Source organism: Acipenser ruthenus, chromosome 7, assembly GCF_902713425.1.
Source record: "Acipenser ruthenus chromosome 7, fAciRut3.2 maternal haplotype, whole genome shotgun sequence".
Lineage (NCBI taxonomy): Eukaryota > Metazoa > Chordata > Actinopteri > Acipenseriformes > Acipenseridae > Acipenser > Acipenser ruthenus.
Window position 1 is genome coordinate 16956514 of NC_081195.1, and position 15662 is coordinate 16972175.

At 34.3% G+C, this 15662-nt stretch overlaps 1 protein-coding gene across 2 annotated transcripts in view; it reads left to right on the top strand.

Annotated features, from left to right (window-relative positions):
• Positions 1–15662, top strand: part of LOC117416275 (AT-rich interactive domain-containing protein 5B) — an 85317-nt gene that overhangs the window by 49826 nt on the left and 19829 nt on the right. For both annotated transcript variants that reach the window (XM_059026496.1, XM_034922262.2), the window contains 4 exons: positions 6109–6224; positions 7634–7835; positions 9254–9306; positions 11096–11193. In XM_059026496.1, coding sequence (XP_058882479.1) covers positions 6109–6224; positions 7634–7835; positions 9254–9306; positions 11096–11193 — 469 coding nt within the window. The remainder of the gene's footprint in view (positions 1–6108; positions 6225–7633; positions 7836–9253; positions 9307–11095; positions 11194–15662) is intronic.

Genomic DNA, 15662 nt, shown 5'->3' on the forward strand with positions numbered 1-15662 from the left:
GAAATAAATTATTCTTGTGAAGCTTTTAAAAACAAACCAGCATTTATTTTTCTGTCATGATTTTTTTTTTTTTTTAATTATTCTACAGTACTGGTTTCCCAAATTAAAAAATACATTTACAACCTAGGCTCATCACAAAGGAAAACATAGTCATCATAGAGTGATTCAACAGACAATTGTGCCCAAATAAGGCTCTTTCTTCTGCTTTTGTGCGTGTGTGTGTGTGTGTGTGTGTGTGTGTGTGTGTGTGTGTGTGTGTGTGTGTGTTAAGCCCTGCTGTGTTAGATAATGATCAAATGACAGTTTGTCATGAGTTTATAATGCTGGATGGCGAAATATGCGTGTGGTACAAAGCAGGTTCAAGGGTTGACAAAGCCACAAACTACATTCTGAGCTGCTCATAATTTGAAAACAGTTTCTTTTTATATTTTAATGGCAATCCTGCTGTAATATCACTATGTTTTGTATTTCTTCCGTTGCATTATTATTTTTTAGTTACGATTCTGGTGAATAGTGTGTCTTTGGTAGATGCCGGACAACAACACTGGCTACAGTCAGGCAAGGTTCCATGAGAGTTTCCCTGAGCAGCTCTACAGAAGAGCACACCACAATACCAGCCTTACCACTGAGTCCAGGTGCCTCTCTCAAGTAGAGACAGACAATTGTGCTGGATTGCGTACTGGTTTTGTTGACTAATGCCCGCTGAGCCCAGCAAACTCATTACTTTTTTTTATAGACAACCATCTTTATAAAGAATATCCCTTAAAGCAAATCCCATCCTCAATTGAAAACACATATCTTCTGCGCTTGTGCATTTACGTCACAAGAGTTTAATATAACTAACTGTAACAAGAAGTTACAGCTATTAATGAAATGCTTTAAACAATATCCTGTGAAGTACTGTAAATGTAACAGTGCTATTGTTTGTTTCGAAAATGGATTTCATGTTGTGTAAATATGAGTTTAATTTACTTTAGACTTTTACGGAGGAAACCTGGTTTCTGAAAGAAAACGGTAGGCGTCTGTCATAAGAATCACATACTTATAGTAAATAGGATTTAAAAAAATACTTTTTTTTGGTTGTAGGTTTGCCAGCCTGTCGCACAGTGGTATTTTGATGCTGTGTAAATTATTTGTCATGTATCTTTCTTTCCTTCTGTGCAGTACTGTGCCATCTGCTGTAAACACCAGTATGAAGTCATATGACAGATACATAGAATGGTTGATTTTGCTATAATTTCAGTACAGATGGTACAGTGTGTCAAGTTCAGCCAAGCTTGAAAATACTGGGCCGTGTTCAGTAAAAGATAAGAATTCATAACCCTAATTAGAAATATATCAAACACTTCCTTATTTCATGTGTACTGAAAAGAAGGATTTAGCTTATCAAAATATACATATTCAGCTGATCATATTAATGTATCACATGAAAACATGTTTTTCTTTACATATTTTTTAAATGTATTTGGAGGACAAAAATGCCTGTGAAGTAATATGTATGTAAACAAAAACCCATTGCACAGTACGAATATTAAAGCCAATGTTAGTTCTGGGTTGTAACTGATTTTGTGGGAAAGTATTTCTCCAATTTGTGGAAATGTATGTAATGTAGATGAAAATACTGCTAAACACTTACAGTTTTCAATTACGTTTTATTGTGTAACACATCTGTATTTTATATTATGAAGCGAAATATGAAAGTAAAAATTAAAAAAAACTCATCTTTCAAACAACTGTTATAACAGTTTTGTTTCATTTTTTTAAATTTTATTATTAAACTATAAAAGCAGTAAAAAAAAAAGGTTGCAAACTGAAAGGAGCACTTGTTCTCCTTCATATTGCGCTCTACTATTTCAAATTCAGATGTTTACACAATAGTTATTTGTATATTTGATTACTACAAATGTTGAGAAGAATTTTACATATATAGTACATAACAAAATTAACATTTCCTAAGTGGTAATAATATCCACTTAAATCCTGCATATATTGTTTTATCAGCTAATCAACAGTGAAATAATATCAAGGTATAACATTGAATTTCTCTACTAAATATTTCCACATAGACCTTTAACAACAAATAAATATATGTTAAGATAACTAACCATCTTTAAGACCTTGTCTTTAATTGACTACTGTATTTTTCCAGTTGTGTTGTCATGTATACATGTATGTACTGCTCTGATCTAACCCTCTGTAAGCCCCTTTTCATTTCTGTGCATTCTAGAGAAACCAGACGGCCTTGTTCTTTACTAACCTGAATGTAAATAAAGAATATCGAAATTACAGCTGCCGCATAGGAACAAAGTTGTCAGATGAGCCCGGCACAGTCATTGACCTTGGGGCTACTTATTTTCTGTTCCCCCAGCACTGGCATAATAAGCATGGCATAAGCATGTAGTTTGAGCATGTCATTTACCAGAAATTAGCTAATAACATTTTTTCTTCATTAACCATAACTAATTAAACTTAATCTACATCTTTATTTCCCTGAAAATAGAGTTGTTTAATAAAAAAAAGATCACTTGCAAACAACTAGTGAAGCTTTTAATTTTTTTTCATTTTGATTTGCAGACTTACTGCTTTATAGATGAGGTGAACCATTTGGTGTTATTTTTTCGTAAGCCTTATAAACCTAGGTTAAAATATCTGTGTTTCCTGTCAAATGTTTTTTAGTGTATGTAATTGCATTTGTGTTGGCTTCTTTTTGAGCTGTAGCTTGAAGATGGCTTTTACAACATGCCAGTTGTAGTAGGGTCATGTCTATGGAGATTGCAGAATGACATTGGGGAATACAGGTTTCAGGAACCAAGCTGCATGGGCCTGGTGGGCTACTGAATGTTGTGTAGTACGATCAAATGATCCTTTAATGAGGGACTATTCTGTTAAAAGACAAAAATGAAACGAGTCACAGAGTATGTATTCATACCAACTGTAAAACACACATATTCTTTATTCAATAACTATTTGGTGAACTGCAAGGAGCTGTGTTGTGCTTTTGGTCTTGTAACACGATACAAACCTCTATTACGATGCAATCGATATATCATGTAAAGAAAGAATCATGGTTCATCAATACACAATGAATCGTTACACTTCTCCCAATAACATATCAAAATAACCCTTAAAATTTAAGTACTGATGCAATACATATGCCTGTTTTGCAGTGGAAATCAAATATAATTCTGTACTATTACATTGATTACAATAGTGTTCATTATTAACATTTATTTTCAATATACAGTACAGTCTATTACACTGTACATGTTCAACATATTTTAAATAATTCAACACATGCTGTAAACATACAAATTTCAGTGTGTGGTGTAGTTTGCTACCATACATTGTTATCTTAACATTTAAATCATGTACTGCAATGTAAACCCTCTTATCTTCTTTCCCAAAGTGATGTTAAGTGGAGTTGAAATCAGTTGTGTGAGTGATATGAAGAGTGTGATAACTGAAGTGATCTTATCAGGGGCTTGTCCCCATTGACTCACATTATATTGTGGCCAATAGGAAGTGGAGTATGCATTAACAGGAGTGATCTTAAACAGGTTTGACTGTATTCTTAGATGCTGTATGTTTCATGTTGGCTCCACCCCTTGATGATTAGGGGTAAACAAAACAAAACCAGCTAAAAAGTGAAATCTTCCATTGCTTCATTATATTATATCACCTTCATATTTTGGTCTAGTGCTGTTTCTGAACAGTTACTGTAACTTTAATTCTGTTCTCAAGGCAATCATTTTTTATCTGTGCTTTTTACAATATAATTGGGTATCAAAAGGTTAATGGCTAGCTTTATTTTTCTAAGCCTTGGCAGAAACATAGGATGGCCTTTGAAGTCATTACCATTAAGAAAACAGCATAAAAAGAAAGCCAGGATATGTTTATAGGCATGATGAAGTTACAGTAATGCAGTCATTTTTCATAATAAACTCATGTAAGCTTTGTGAAGTAAAGCACTGTATCAGTCTTAAGCTGCTGAGTCATTTAGCTATTCTCAACAAAGTTGAGGGAAACAAATGGCAGCTCAGGACAGATGGGAAGATAAGAAACTGAGAACACTAAATCAGTCACTCCATAAAAATACAATAGTAATAATACAATAACAATGTAGATAACTGTGTGTGGTACAGTACCTGGGTAGTGTTTGCATTGTGATGCGTGTTTCAAAAGACCTCCCTGTTTTTCTGTGGTTGTCATTGACACAGTTTGTTGACCTGCCTGCATTCCCCTGTTGTTATCTGGGGTAGAGCTCAGAGTGCAGTCCTAGTGGAAGGCAGGGAAATGGTGTCATCGGGCAGCACAGGCACTGCCAGCCTGGCAGCTGGGTGCAGCTGTCTCTCATCTAAACCCTTCATCTGTCTATTATTTGCCAGATTCTAATCTGTTTATGTGTGAGTAATGGAGCTCTGAGGAGGGCTAACTGAAAACCATAAACTGGGAGCAAAAAGCCAAATTGTTCGCACAGTTTAGGAAGCCAGTCACACAGGGAATACAGGGCTGTGTTGGATTGTCACATGTGGTCTAATGAATGTTTGAAAAACACAAGCGGACTGCTGATTAATGAGTGAAATGGGTAACATTTTTTCTCTTTTTTGTAATGTTTTTTAATGGGGATGGCTGTTTGATGGGTTTTTATTGTCATTATTATTCATATGGTTTGTGATCAGTAATGTTACAGTTTACTGTACGTTTAATATGAGGCAGGTGTTTGAATTATTTCTTAGTGGGGGTTGTATTTATGTATCTGATGCTCTTTTAAACAAGTTTTCAAGATGTTTAGATGTCATGGTAAAATATTTGAATTATATACAGTATATATAGTCTTAATATCCAGGATGCCATTCATTTTACCTATGAAGGAAAAAGTAGCCATGTCCATTGACAGGCATGTGATTTAATACAGTATTTGATACTGTATTAAAAGTAAGCTTAAAAGTATGAATGTCTTGCAGTTGTCCTGATTGTTGTCAGTAAATGATTAAAACAGGTTTATTAATCAGTCTTACAGGTGCAATTAAACTTTGTAAAATGTCTTGTGTTCATAACAGTGTAAAACAAAACCAAAACACTGTAAACAGAAAGCACATTCTTCAGTTTTTATCTTACCTGAGGTCTGTGGTTTTCATTTGAAGGCTTGAACAAATGTGTTTGTTAAGAGAGCTGCATGAAAAAAAACTGGTTGCCAAGGTGACAACATGTAGTAAGTGCTTTCATGGTAAAACTATGTAATTGTGTTAGCCGTTTTGTGCTTCTGGGCGAAAGATTATTAAGTTAAATGTTACACAGTCGTAAACTTTTTTTAAATTTTTTTTATAGGCTTGTTTCTTAGATTTGAGGAAGGTCTTATTGTACTTTAAACTCTAGCAAAAAAAAAATGACTTCTGGGCTCCTTGAGTTTAACAGTGTTTTTTGTTTTTTTTTCTTCTAAATTTCACCCATTGCGCTTCCATTATTAATGAAATCGTTACTTGCTTTTTCTGGACCTGAAGAGCTGTGTTTATACTGGTGGCACATGAGTGAACACTGACCATAAAAACAGGTTTTACGAACAATGAGGAAAAATAACTTTCTGATATTGAGTGCATACCCATTAAACTGGTGTGACAACTGCTCTGATTAAGATATATTACCTTTTGTTTCCCATGAATACATTAAACTAACTATGCTGCTTCGTTTAAAAGGAAGTTAAAGATCTTATCAGTATGGTAAACAAGTGAACATATTGTACTATACTGTGGGGTTAATATGGTAATGTGTGCTGTCACATTAATGTAATGGCAGACATGACATCACACATAGTCAGAATTCAGCTCATAACGCGTAGTACATGCTATTAACTCTTTCATAAAAGACAGACAGTTCTATAATAAAGGTAGCACTTTGCAGCTTTTGTTACAGAAACTGATGTTGTTTACGCTTGGATATTTGACTTGTTCATGCATGTTGGATGTAAAATGTAATGCTTCCATTGTTAACTTTTTTTGTTTTTATGACTGAAATGGAATTAAGCTAATGCCCCTGTAGGTCGTACATTTCCTTGGTTTGTTAAGCCAACACCATAATATTTTTTGTTTTTTATTGCTCTTTCTGTTACAGCTCCGAATCTCAAAGGCAGACCTCGCAAGAAGAAGCCCTTGACCTCTCAGAGGTCCCAGGTCTCCAGCGGTGTGAAAGAGTCCAACAGCAATTGGGATGGGAAGGCTCTTGCTAAGGTACACCATTCATTAGGATTACATTTCCCAGTATGCCATTTTAAAAACTCATTTTATTGTGGCTGTTTTCCAGCCATATTCGGTTTCCAGATTTTGGCACTGAATTTGAAGTTTTCCTTGGGTACTGAATGGTTTTAAAGGCTTCCAAATGTATTTCTGTTGATATTTAGGCTGAGCAATTAACATGTCGACCATTGCTTTTACATCTCTTTTTTCCAGCGTATATTATCCAATATCCGTGCCATCCACTGGGATTACATGGATTTTATGCACTGTTGGGTCACAAGCTGTCATGTATTAATACATTAGAAAAACATTAAGGCAATATAGAGCAAGTTACAATTTACAAATTCTGTGTTTGTTTAAGAACTTTACAGCCATATAACATTAAATTATGTATATAACTAATTGTATTGTTAGAAAGGTTATTTGAAAAATGGGTTTCATATATTTATGTGTACCACACTTGTAGGTTAAACACTGTTACAGCCTTCATTTTTTAATACATTTAAAAAAACAAAGGGTTGATGATCTGGATGAAATGTATATTTCACCATGTTATTCAATTAATACATTTGACCTCTTAACTTGACATGCTGCAGTGGTTCTACAACAATGAGACACTAGTAGCAGTACTGCTGCAATGTTAACCCATTACACACTTGCAGTACCATGTTAATTCATTGTAGAACCATGGTACGGTCACAAGAGTGCCACTGTTTCTGGACCACTGTCCAGCATTTTTGCCCAATCTATCATGTTGCGTTGACTGGTAATGCTGTGGTCTGCTGCATTATAATGTTCTTATTACAGTTGTTTGACATAAACACTCAAGAAAGTACTCAATAAACCTGAGCTAGGGGTACGTTCATTTCGAAGTAGTCTGATGGGAGTGCTGTCTTCTGTGACCATCTAATTGATTGATTTGGATTTACTGTTCAGCTTTTGATCATGTCATATACCAGTATGTCAAAATAATAATTAATTGATACTGGAAGTGGAAACACTGTGACAGAAACAATAGATTGAATTTATCAAAGATAGTAAGAAGAGTCGTCTCCCTAGTGTACAGAAATACTGGTAATATTTAATAAAATAATTCAATTTTGATTTTAAACACTCAATTCAGTAAATACCTGTCTTCACAGGCATCTGAACTATGCAGACACAGTGTAGTCCCTTCTGCGATCGGTTAATTCCGGTTTCACTGAAATACATAAACTCATCACGGACCACCCTCCCCTCCCATACTAAGTTTGAATGGACAGACACATAGTTTTTACACATTACTTGATTCAATTCATGATAAACTGACTATACCATACGGCTGTTGTTTTAATACCATGTTTAAAGCAGAAAGTGTTATTTTTGTCTCATTTTTCACCTCTCGAAACGGTCTTTAATTCCAGGTAAAAACTGAAACTAAAGCTGTCGTGTCCAAACCCAAAAATAACAGTAACTGTAAAAAAGCGACAGCTGACGAGAAGCCTCAGGTGGGAGCAGATGAGGAACACAGAACCGATGAGCAGGCTTTCCTTGTAGCGCTGTACAAATACATGAAAGAAAGGAAAACACCTATAGAGCGGATACCTTACCTTGGGTTCAAACAGAGTAAGTAGAAGCAGCATTTACTTGTATCTAAGCATCCATTTTACTTTCCTTTTTTTTTATTAGCGCTGTGGTTCATGTCTATTGATTGTGGCTGAAGATATTGAAAAAAGACTGAAAAGTTTGATGTTCAATTTTATACGTTTCTGTTAGTATTATACAGCAAAATTACAGTGCTCCCTGTTTATAAGGCGTCTCACTATACCGCGGAACAGGTTGTGGCTCACATTTGGGGTTACAGGTGGCATATGCTAATTGAGAATTAATTTCCACCATTTTCCCTCGTCTTTAATGTGAGCTCTTAACTCCACAAGCACAAAATATTGATAATGATGATAATAAAATATGCATTGGCGTTCATGATGAATTTACCATAAAATGAATCACCATTAGTGGGTATGGTGAAATTAAAAGTCATTGCTGTTGAGGCCTTACCTTCATTTTTCTATAGTGATTTTCTAGTAATTGCTGGCAAGGTAAAGGATATTATTAAATGATTTAATGCATGTTTCAGACCAGCAAAGAATATATTCTAGATAATGCTTCAGGTTTTTTGTCCTTATTAGTACAGCTTGAGCTTCAAAAAAAATTGTAACTGACTAGCATATATATATGTCAGTTCTTGTCACCAGAACCCCTCCATCGAATTCTAAGGTTATAAATGTGTTTGACTGCTGCAATTCTTTACAGCTGTACAAGGGGTACGCTGAAGGCACTAACCGAAATGCTTGTCTACTTGACTTTCTTAAATTTGATTGAGTATTTTAAAGTTAGGGAGTGTATTCACCAGTAGTGCAGATGGAGATTATCCACAGTATAAAGAATAGAATAAATATATAATTGCTTAACATTGAAGTTAACATTGCAACCAATAGTCATTGCATAGGTCTAAAAGATCAGAATTCACCCAAGCTATCATTTTGTGAAAGGGGTTTCTTGGGTTTCTCTTTACAGTAATTGATGCACTTTTAAACTTTACACACTGTCTTTATAAAAACACAGTATTATCTAATGCATAACAATTTGGTATGTGTGTTGCCCTTCATGTTAGGTAGAGTATCATTCACACAGGTGTTTTGTTTAGTTTTTTCTCCTGAGACGTCTCAGCCTCCTCATAAAAATATCTCTTTCAAGGGACCCTATCATTGTGTGAAGAGACTGGACTCTCTTCACCTACATTACTTTAAAAAAAATCCTAAAAACAACCCAGGGGCAATTCTTTCTATATTCAGGAAAAATGTCTGAAATATTTCAGTTTATCAGTAACATAAATAAACTGTGAACAGATGTGACCTTAACTGTCTAAACAGTTAACAGGACATAATGTTGTAAATCCCTTCTTCTAAACAGTATGTTATGTGTTTGTGATTCTGTTTCTGCAATGGATTGTTGATCAACTTGCTTTTTGTTTCCTCTAACAGTAAATCTTTGGACAATGTTTCAAGCTGCTCAAAAACTGGGAGGATATGAATTGGTAAGTGTTTACTGTATATTACGCTCTTTAAATGTGCCCTTATTTTCACCAGCATAAATTAGGAAAACATAAAAAAAAAAACAGATTCAATTACCATTTGTTTTTTTAAATTTTTTGTGGCTAGCTGTCAACAGTGTGTTTTTATTGGGCATTTTTTGGACAGAGCTTCAGTTAAGACCCAATATGAGGCAGTTGTTGTAAAATGTACAAGTGGAAAACATATGTAACAGTTTTCTGTCAAGGAAATTAGTAAGGTCTGTAATTTTTTCCCATGTTGAGACTGAGAAAGGGCTATTATTGTACAACAAGCCAACATCACAATAAAGAAATTTCACTTGGCAGCGTACCTGACATCTGCTCATTTCTAATATGGGAAAAGTATTTAAGACTTTCTAAATGTAATCAGTTAGAACCGTAAAGATACTGTAAACGACTCTGCCTTTGGTAATTGGTGGTGTTAAAGAGCAGGCCAGCCAAGTTTATTCTGAGCATAAACAGGAAGTTAGAGATGTAATTTTAAGAAAAGAGGTTTATCATAACATTCTGATGATTTTATCTGGTAGTTTATTTGTTGTTCATATGCGTGCTTGTGCCTGCGTGTACAGTATAGAAAATATTCAAAATACAGCAACCAGTCGCAGGTTGTGGTTAAAATCTTTTGGGAGCAAACGCAACAGTGCCCACCTTAAAAGTTCAAAGCATGACATCTATAATAAAAGTCAATTTACACAGTGAGATGATGTCATTGGAAATATTTACATTGCACACAATGGCCAGATACACGCTCAATAGTGAATGTAGTAGATGGTTTTTTTTTTCTTTCTTACTTTAGCCAAAAAGTCAACATAATGAATTTTTTTTCAGATAATAGCAAAGTGGAAACAAACAGCAGTCAAGACAAATTAAACCCTGGGAATTAAGAGCAGTGCCCTGGAGCCAGAGTAAATGAATCTGATGTATATAAGTTAGCATATTGACAAAAGCCAAATACAGATCCTTGAAACGTATGTAGCAGAGTGACAGACTATACTATAAACAAGGTATCGAGTAATTTTAAACAACTGTACGAGAAGGGTGAATTACTCTATCTAAACTGGGTTATCTTCAACATTTGACATCTGAAAATGACATCCTAATGATTTCATTTATTAAATACACTGAAGCTGTCTAAGTTTATTTTTTCTTCTTTTACTTATGGGGTGAAACCATGCTACAGATCATTAGCATTGCCTGTACTTCTGTTTCTAAGTATATATACATGGCATTTGTGGCCTAAATTAAACCTCATGTTAAAAAAAAAGAATTACAGTAGTTATAAACATTCTGTATAAACTAAACAAACCCCAATAGCATCCCAATAGCGTGTAGTTTATAACAACGTTTGTCATTTTAGTCACAAGTTATTTTGTTGCTGACTACAGTAGATAGTTCTGTGAACATTAAATAGGATAGGTGGCATTGTTTGAGGAGTGTCACAGTTAATGCAAACCACTAATTAATACATGGTATATTCCGCAATGGAGGATACTTTCCAGGCTTAATCTGCCTGTTTTAAAACTAATTCAAGTAAAAAAAGAGCTTTGTTCAGTATTTATACCTGATACTTTTTAATGTATATCATTTGGGTTTTTTTCCTTACCTGTAAGTGATCTCAAGCCACACCACTATGTAGCTATTACCCTGGATCAAGAATTCAAATAAACATTTCTGTATAAAATCATAAGGATGCTTCCTGTATTTGGATCCCCATAATATCTAATCACTTGATTTCTGCTGCCACTTGTTGCAGATAACAGCCCGCCGACAATGGAAAAATGTTTACGATGAACTGGGCGGGAACCCTGGAAGCACAAGCGCTGCGACTTGCACAAGAAGACATTACGAGCGGTAAGGCACGCGTGGCTAACTGGCTAATTTTCAAACAAACCTTCAGACCGCTGATGAAAGTTTCCCATGTTAAATGTGCACATTAAATTTATCAGTTTAGCATATTTATATTTTGCCTGTGGTTACACAACACATTCACTCTGGTTAACTGTGTTTTCTTTACAGTTGTCCATACTTTTATCTGCTATTTATTGTTTGTTATTTGTCTGCTTCACTGTGTTACTATGGTAGGCCACAGTAAACTTTCATAAAGGCCTGAGGAGGTGATTCACCTGAAAACATGTCTTTGAATTGTTTATCAAGCAGTTGCATCGGGTTTCAGAACAATATTCATCATAGTGTTACTCCTTCTCTTTAATTCCTAAGTTATTCCACATGCTGTGATTGAATTTAGGCCACAGTAACCTTATTTCTTCACAAACCTGACAACTGAGCTGTGGAAGGCTACTTATGGATTATTATGTATGATATTCTGCACGGTATGGATTTAGTTCTGGTTAATTAGTTTTTTAACAGCATTGACACCTAAATTGTGTAATATAGCCCTGGCCAAGAATGTAAATGTTAATTCCATATATCTTATGTTCTCTTTTGTGCAATGCCTGACCAAAAAGGTGTGAGTCAGTACATGAGAAAAGTTGGGAATGAGAAGAAAGGGACAAGCCATTCTTGCACACCATTAGTCCTGTGACAATAACTCTCCTTTGTTATAGACATTTTTTTTAGCTGTTTCAACTCTACCTGGTCAACTATTGCATTCAAAGTTGAGGCTTTTGTGGGAAAACTGCTGCGGTTTTGGTAATTATTGCCCTGTTAACATTATAAATTGAAAAGAAAACGGCAGTCAATATGTGTTTTATTAAACTCTTTTTCATTTGTTTTAATTGTGGGGTGGCGTCAGGGGGTAATGCTTTTTCATTTAATTTGGGCCCTCTGGTCCTACTCTCTGAGCTAGTTTGAATTGCTTGGCACTTTAAACTTAGCCAACGTTAGTACAATATCCCCCTATCTTGTCTGGATTGCGCTCAGTCACACCGTCACATTCATTCCTTATGCTTATTTATTGAAAACTCATTAGCTTCTGATGCTCCTAGTTCTACCACAACTGTAAATGTAATTAATGATATGGATTTGCTTGGTAAATTAAGCTGTTCTTTGCACTTCGTCGAGAATGAAAGATGAGGTTGCCTACGGGAGTTCTTATGCTCTTGCATTCAGATCTTAGGTTGCCCATTGTAAGGTGAGCGATTGTTTCCAGCTCTTTAAGCACTCAGTTTGGTTTTATACCTGTAAGTAGCTTTTAACTGAACTTTTTTTTTTTTTCTTGATAACTCAGCCAAAATAGCACAATGTAGTTTAATAGAAGTAGAAATCCAGATGTTTCAGAGTTTAGTACAGTAATGCTAATTTAAAGTGTCATTGAAAGTAGAAATGTTACAAAATGATTAAGAATACTTTAAATGGCATATTTATTATCCTCTAATAAAAATATAAATACATTCTGGAAATAACTATTGTGTTAATCACTCCACGCAATACTGAAAGGAATAAACACAATGAAAGTGTAGTAGCAGATCATTGTTTTGAGCCGTTTTAGATTTATAACGTTAAAATAGTTCTATTTCAGGGCAAACCCTAGCTTCACAATACATTATATAACCCAACAGGGAAAATAATGGTCTACATCTTGGTCATGGTAATATCAATTCTGTTTTCTAGGCCAAATAAGACTAAATCTTATGTTGACTTTATGTTACATTTAGGTTTATGTAATTGTCACCATTTCGTTCTCCTATATATATATATATATATATATATATAGATATATATATATATATATATATATATATATATATATATATATATATATATATATATATATATATAGATATATATATATATATATATATATATATATATATATATATATATATATATATATATATAATTTTTCGGATCAAAGAGTTAGCTTCAGTTACTGTTTAAAACGTGATACAGTGCCAAATGATTTGAAACTACACCATATGTTGTTTACCCAGAATATTTTATTTAGTTGTAAAGAAAAGGGCGCCACCTGGTGTTTGTTCGCAGGATATTTTTACAGTTGTAGTTGACCAACTGTAGGCCGCTATTGTTGCTGACATTTCAAAATGCCCTAAACTGGCACAAAAAAAACCAAACAGCTTCCCACTGCTGCATTCTTGGGTTTTATCATGCTTTTACCTGACATTAAACTTTAGAAAGAGGCATAATGCTTTATATGGGTTTTGCTTTTTGTAGTCTACTGTGTGCATTCAGTACTAACAATATTTGCATAACTGGGTATTAAGGTTAGATAATCATTACTTTAACTTGTGTATCAAAAAAGAGGTCATAGACCTACACAGTAATAAGGCTGAGTTAACAGTTAAACTGGCTGCCACATTTTCTCCTCTCTCGTTTCACACTGTGACTTTGAAAGAGGCCAGTCCTGTAGATAATTCTAGAGGAATCATTGTTATTTATTTATATACTGTAATCTTTTCATTTGCTTTGTAAGCACAATGTCCTAGAAATGTACTATTTAAAATATCTCTGCAGCGATGAAGACCGCAATAAAAATGTACTCAGTATTCGTTATATAAATTGTTTTTGTTTCATGTAGTCTCTTGGCTTACCTAATTACATGAAAGAATCATTGAGACAATGTAATTTATAACAATCTTGAATTTGTGTGGGGAGCATTTTTCCCATAGCTGCACAGTTTAATATGTCACAACAACTGATAAAGCCTATGCAGACCACAGCTATAAAACAACTCAGTAATTCAATTGACTTTTAGCTTTGCTTTGTAGGTAGTTTAATGGGTACAGGGTTTAATATACCTCCTGCTTGTATTATAATTAGTATTTTAAATGAATATTAAAATATTTAACTACATTTTTAAATCTGAACATTTTAAATTTCACAGCTTGGACTCATAGGGGTCCTATTTTGAATCAAGTGCGAAGGCCAAACAAAAAAAATAATAATGTAGAACGTTTTAAACTAACAAGAACAACTGCTTTATTTAACCTTTCCTTCCTGCACTAGCTTCCAGTGAGGGCCCATAAATAACAAAACACTGCTTAGAAGGCACATCAATTCTTAATATCAATATGGATTTTTTTGTTTTCTGGTAAAACAGATGGCCTAAATTTGAAACAAGCAATTATTCATGTTTCTAACATGTCTTGCGGCTGCTTGTGAATATGCCAATTTGATTAAACACATATTTTTTGTTGTTGTAAGTTTGTACATATGAAACAGGGTTATGTTTCCAAGAACTGATTTAATTGCGGTGTGCTTATTACCATATTTTTTTTTATTATTCAATCTTTTGCTTGGCATTTGGTTTTCAAACTAATGAAAATTCATGTATGTTCCCACTGCCTGAACTGGTCTCTGTGATTTGCTTTAATTTAAACAGACTTAAATCTTCATCAAATTCAAGCCTAATTTGGCTTGTAAAGCTGTCTGTGCTGTCAGTGTTTGACATCCACGCGGTGCCTTTGGCCAAATGTCACATGCACGGTTTTAATACCTTGATTTGCAGATGATTAGTAATACAAAAATTCTACATTTTTCTCATCAAGAGACTGTTGTTAGGTGGTTTTTAATAGTGCCTACAGCATGTCATGCAAATTGGTCTGCATAATCTACTGTAGTACTGTTTTAAATAAATTGCCTTGTTTGATATTAAAATAGCTGCATTTCTCAATAAACAGCCAATAATATAAAAAAAGTACTTTAATGGCTACGAAGTTTAGGCTCTGCTTCTTTAGTTATGTTTCCAATTAAAGAACCAAGTGTAAAAGTGGTACATACCCCACAGATGATGACTGTAGAAAATCAGACTAGAATTGCCATTGTTCACCAGGTATTTTGACTGAGCTTGTGTTGGGCTACTTCATAGTCCTCACAAAGTATGTTCTCAAGAGTACACTTGCGGTCTGCTTTTAGGTACTGGAGATTCAATGTTTTTTCACTTACATAGAGAATATGTTTGCAGCCTTCTCATTTCCAGCCGGCGGCTAAATTGCTGTCTACTTTGCCAGATGAGCCGCCTGAAATAGTTATTTCAAAAAGAAAAAAAAAAATGCTTGTATGTTCCAGTGAATACTATTCAAAATGTTTATTTTCTTCCAGTAAAATAGCAGCAATTTCCACAATTCATTACGTATGTAACTCAAGTAAAACATTTTTTTTTTTTTTTTTTATTAGAGTAAAACATTCCATTTCTGGGGGCATTTTGTTTCCGGAGTTATGTTTCCATGGACACCGTGAATCGCGATGGACCAATCATTTTTGAGCTTACAAGTGATGTTGGTGATGAAGGCTGAACTGTACAATCATATAACTGAGTCAGTAATCGTACAGCAGAGTTATGAAATTAGATTCAATTTTTTTTTTAAAACAAACAACCTACGTTTTCTATGTAAGATTGTCTT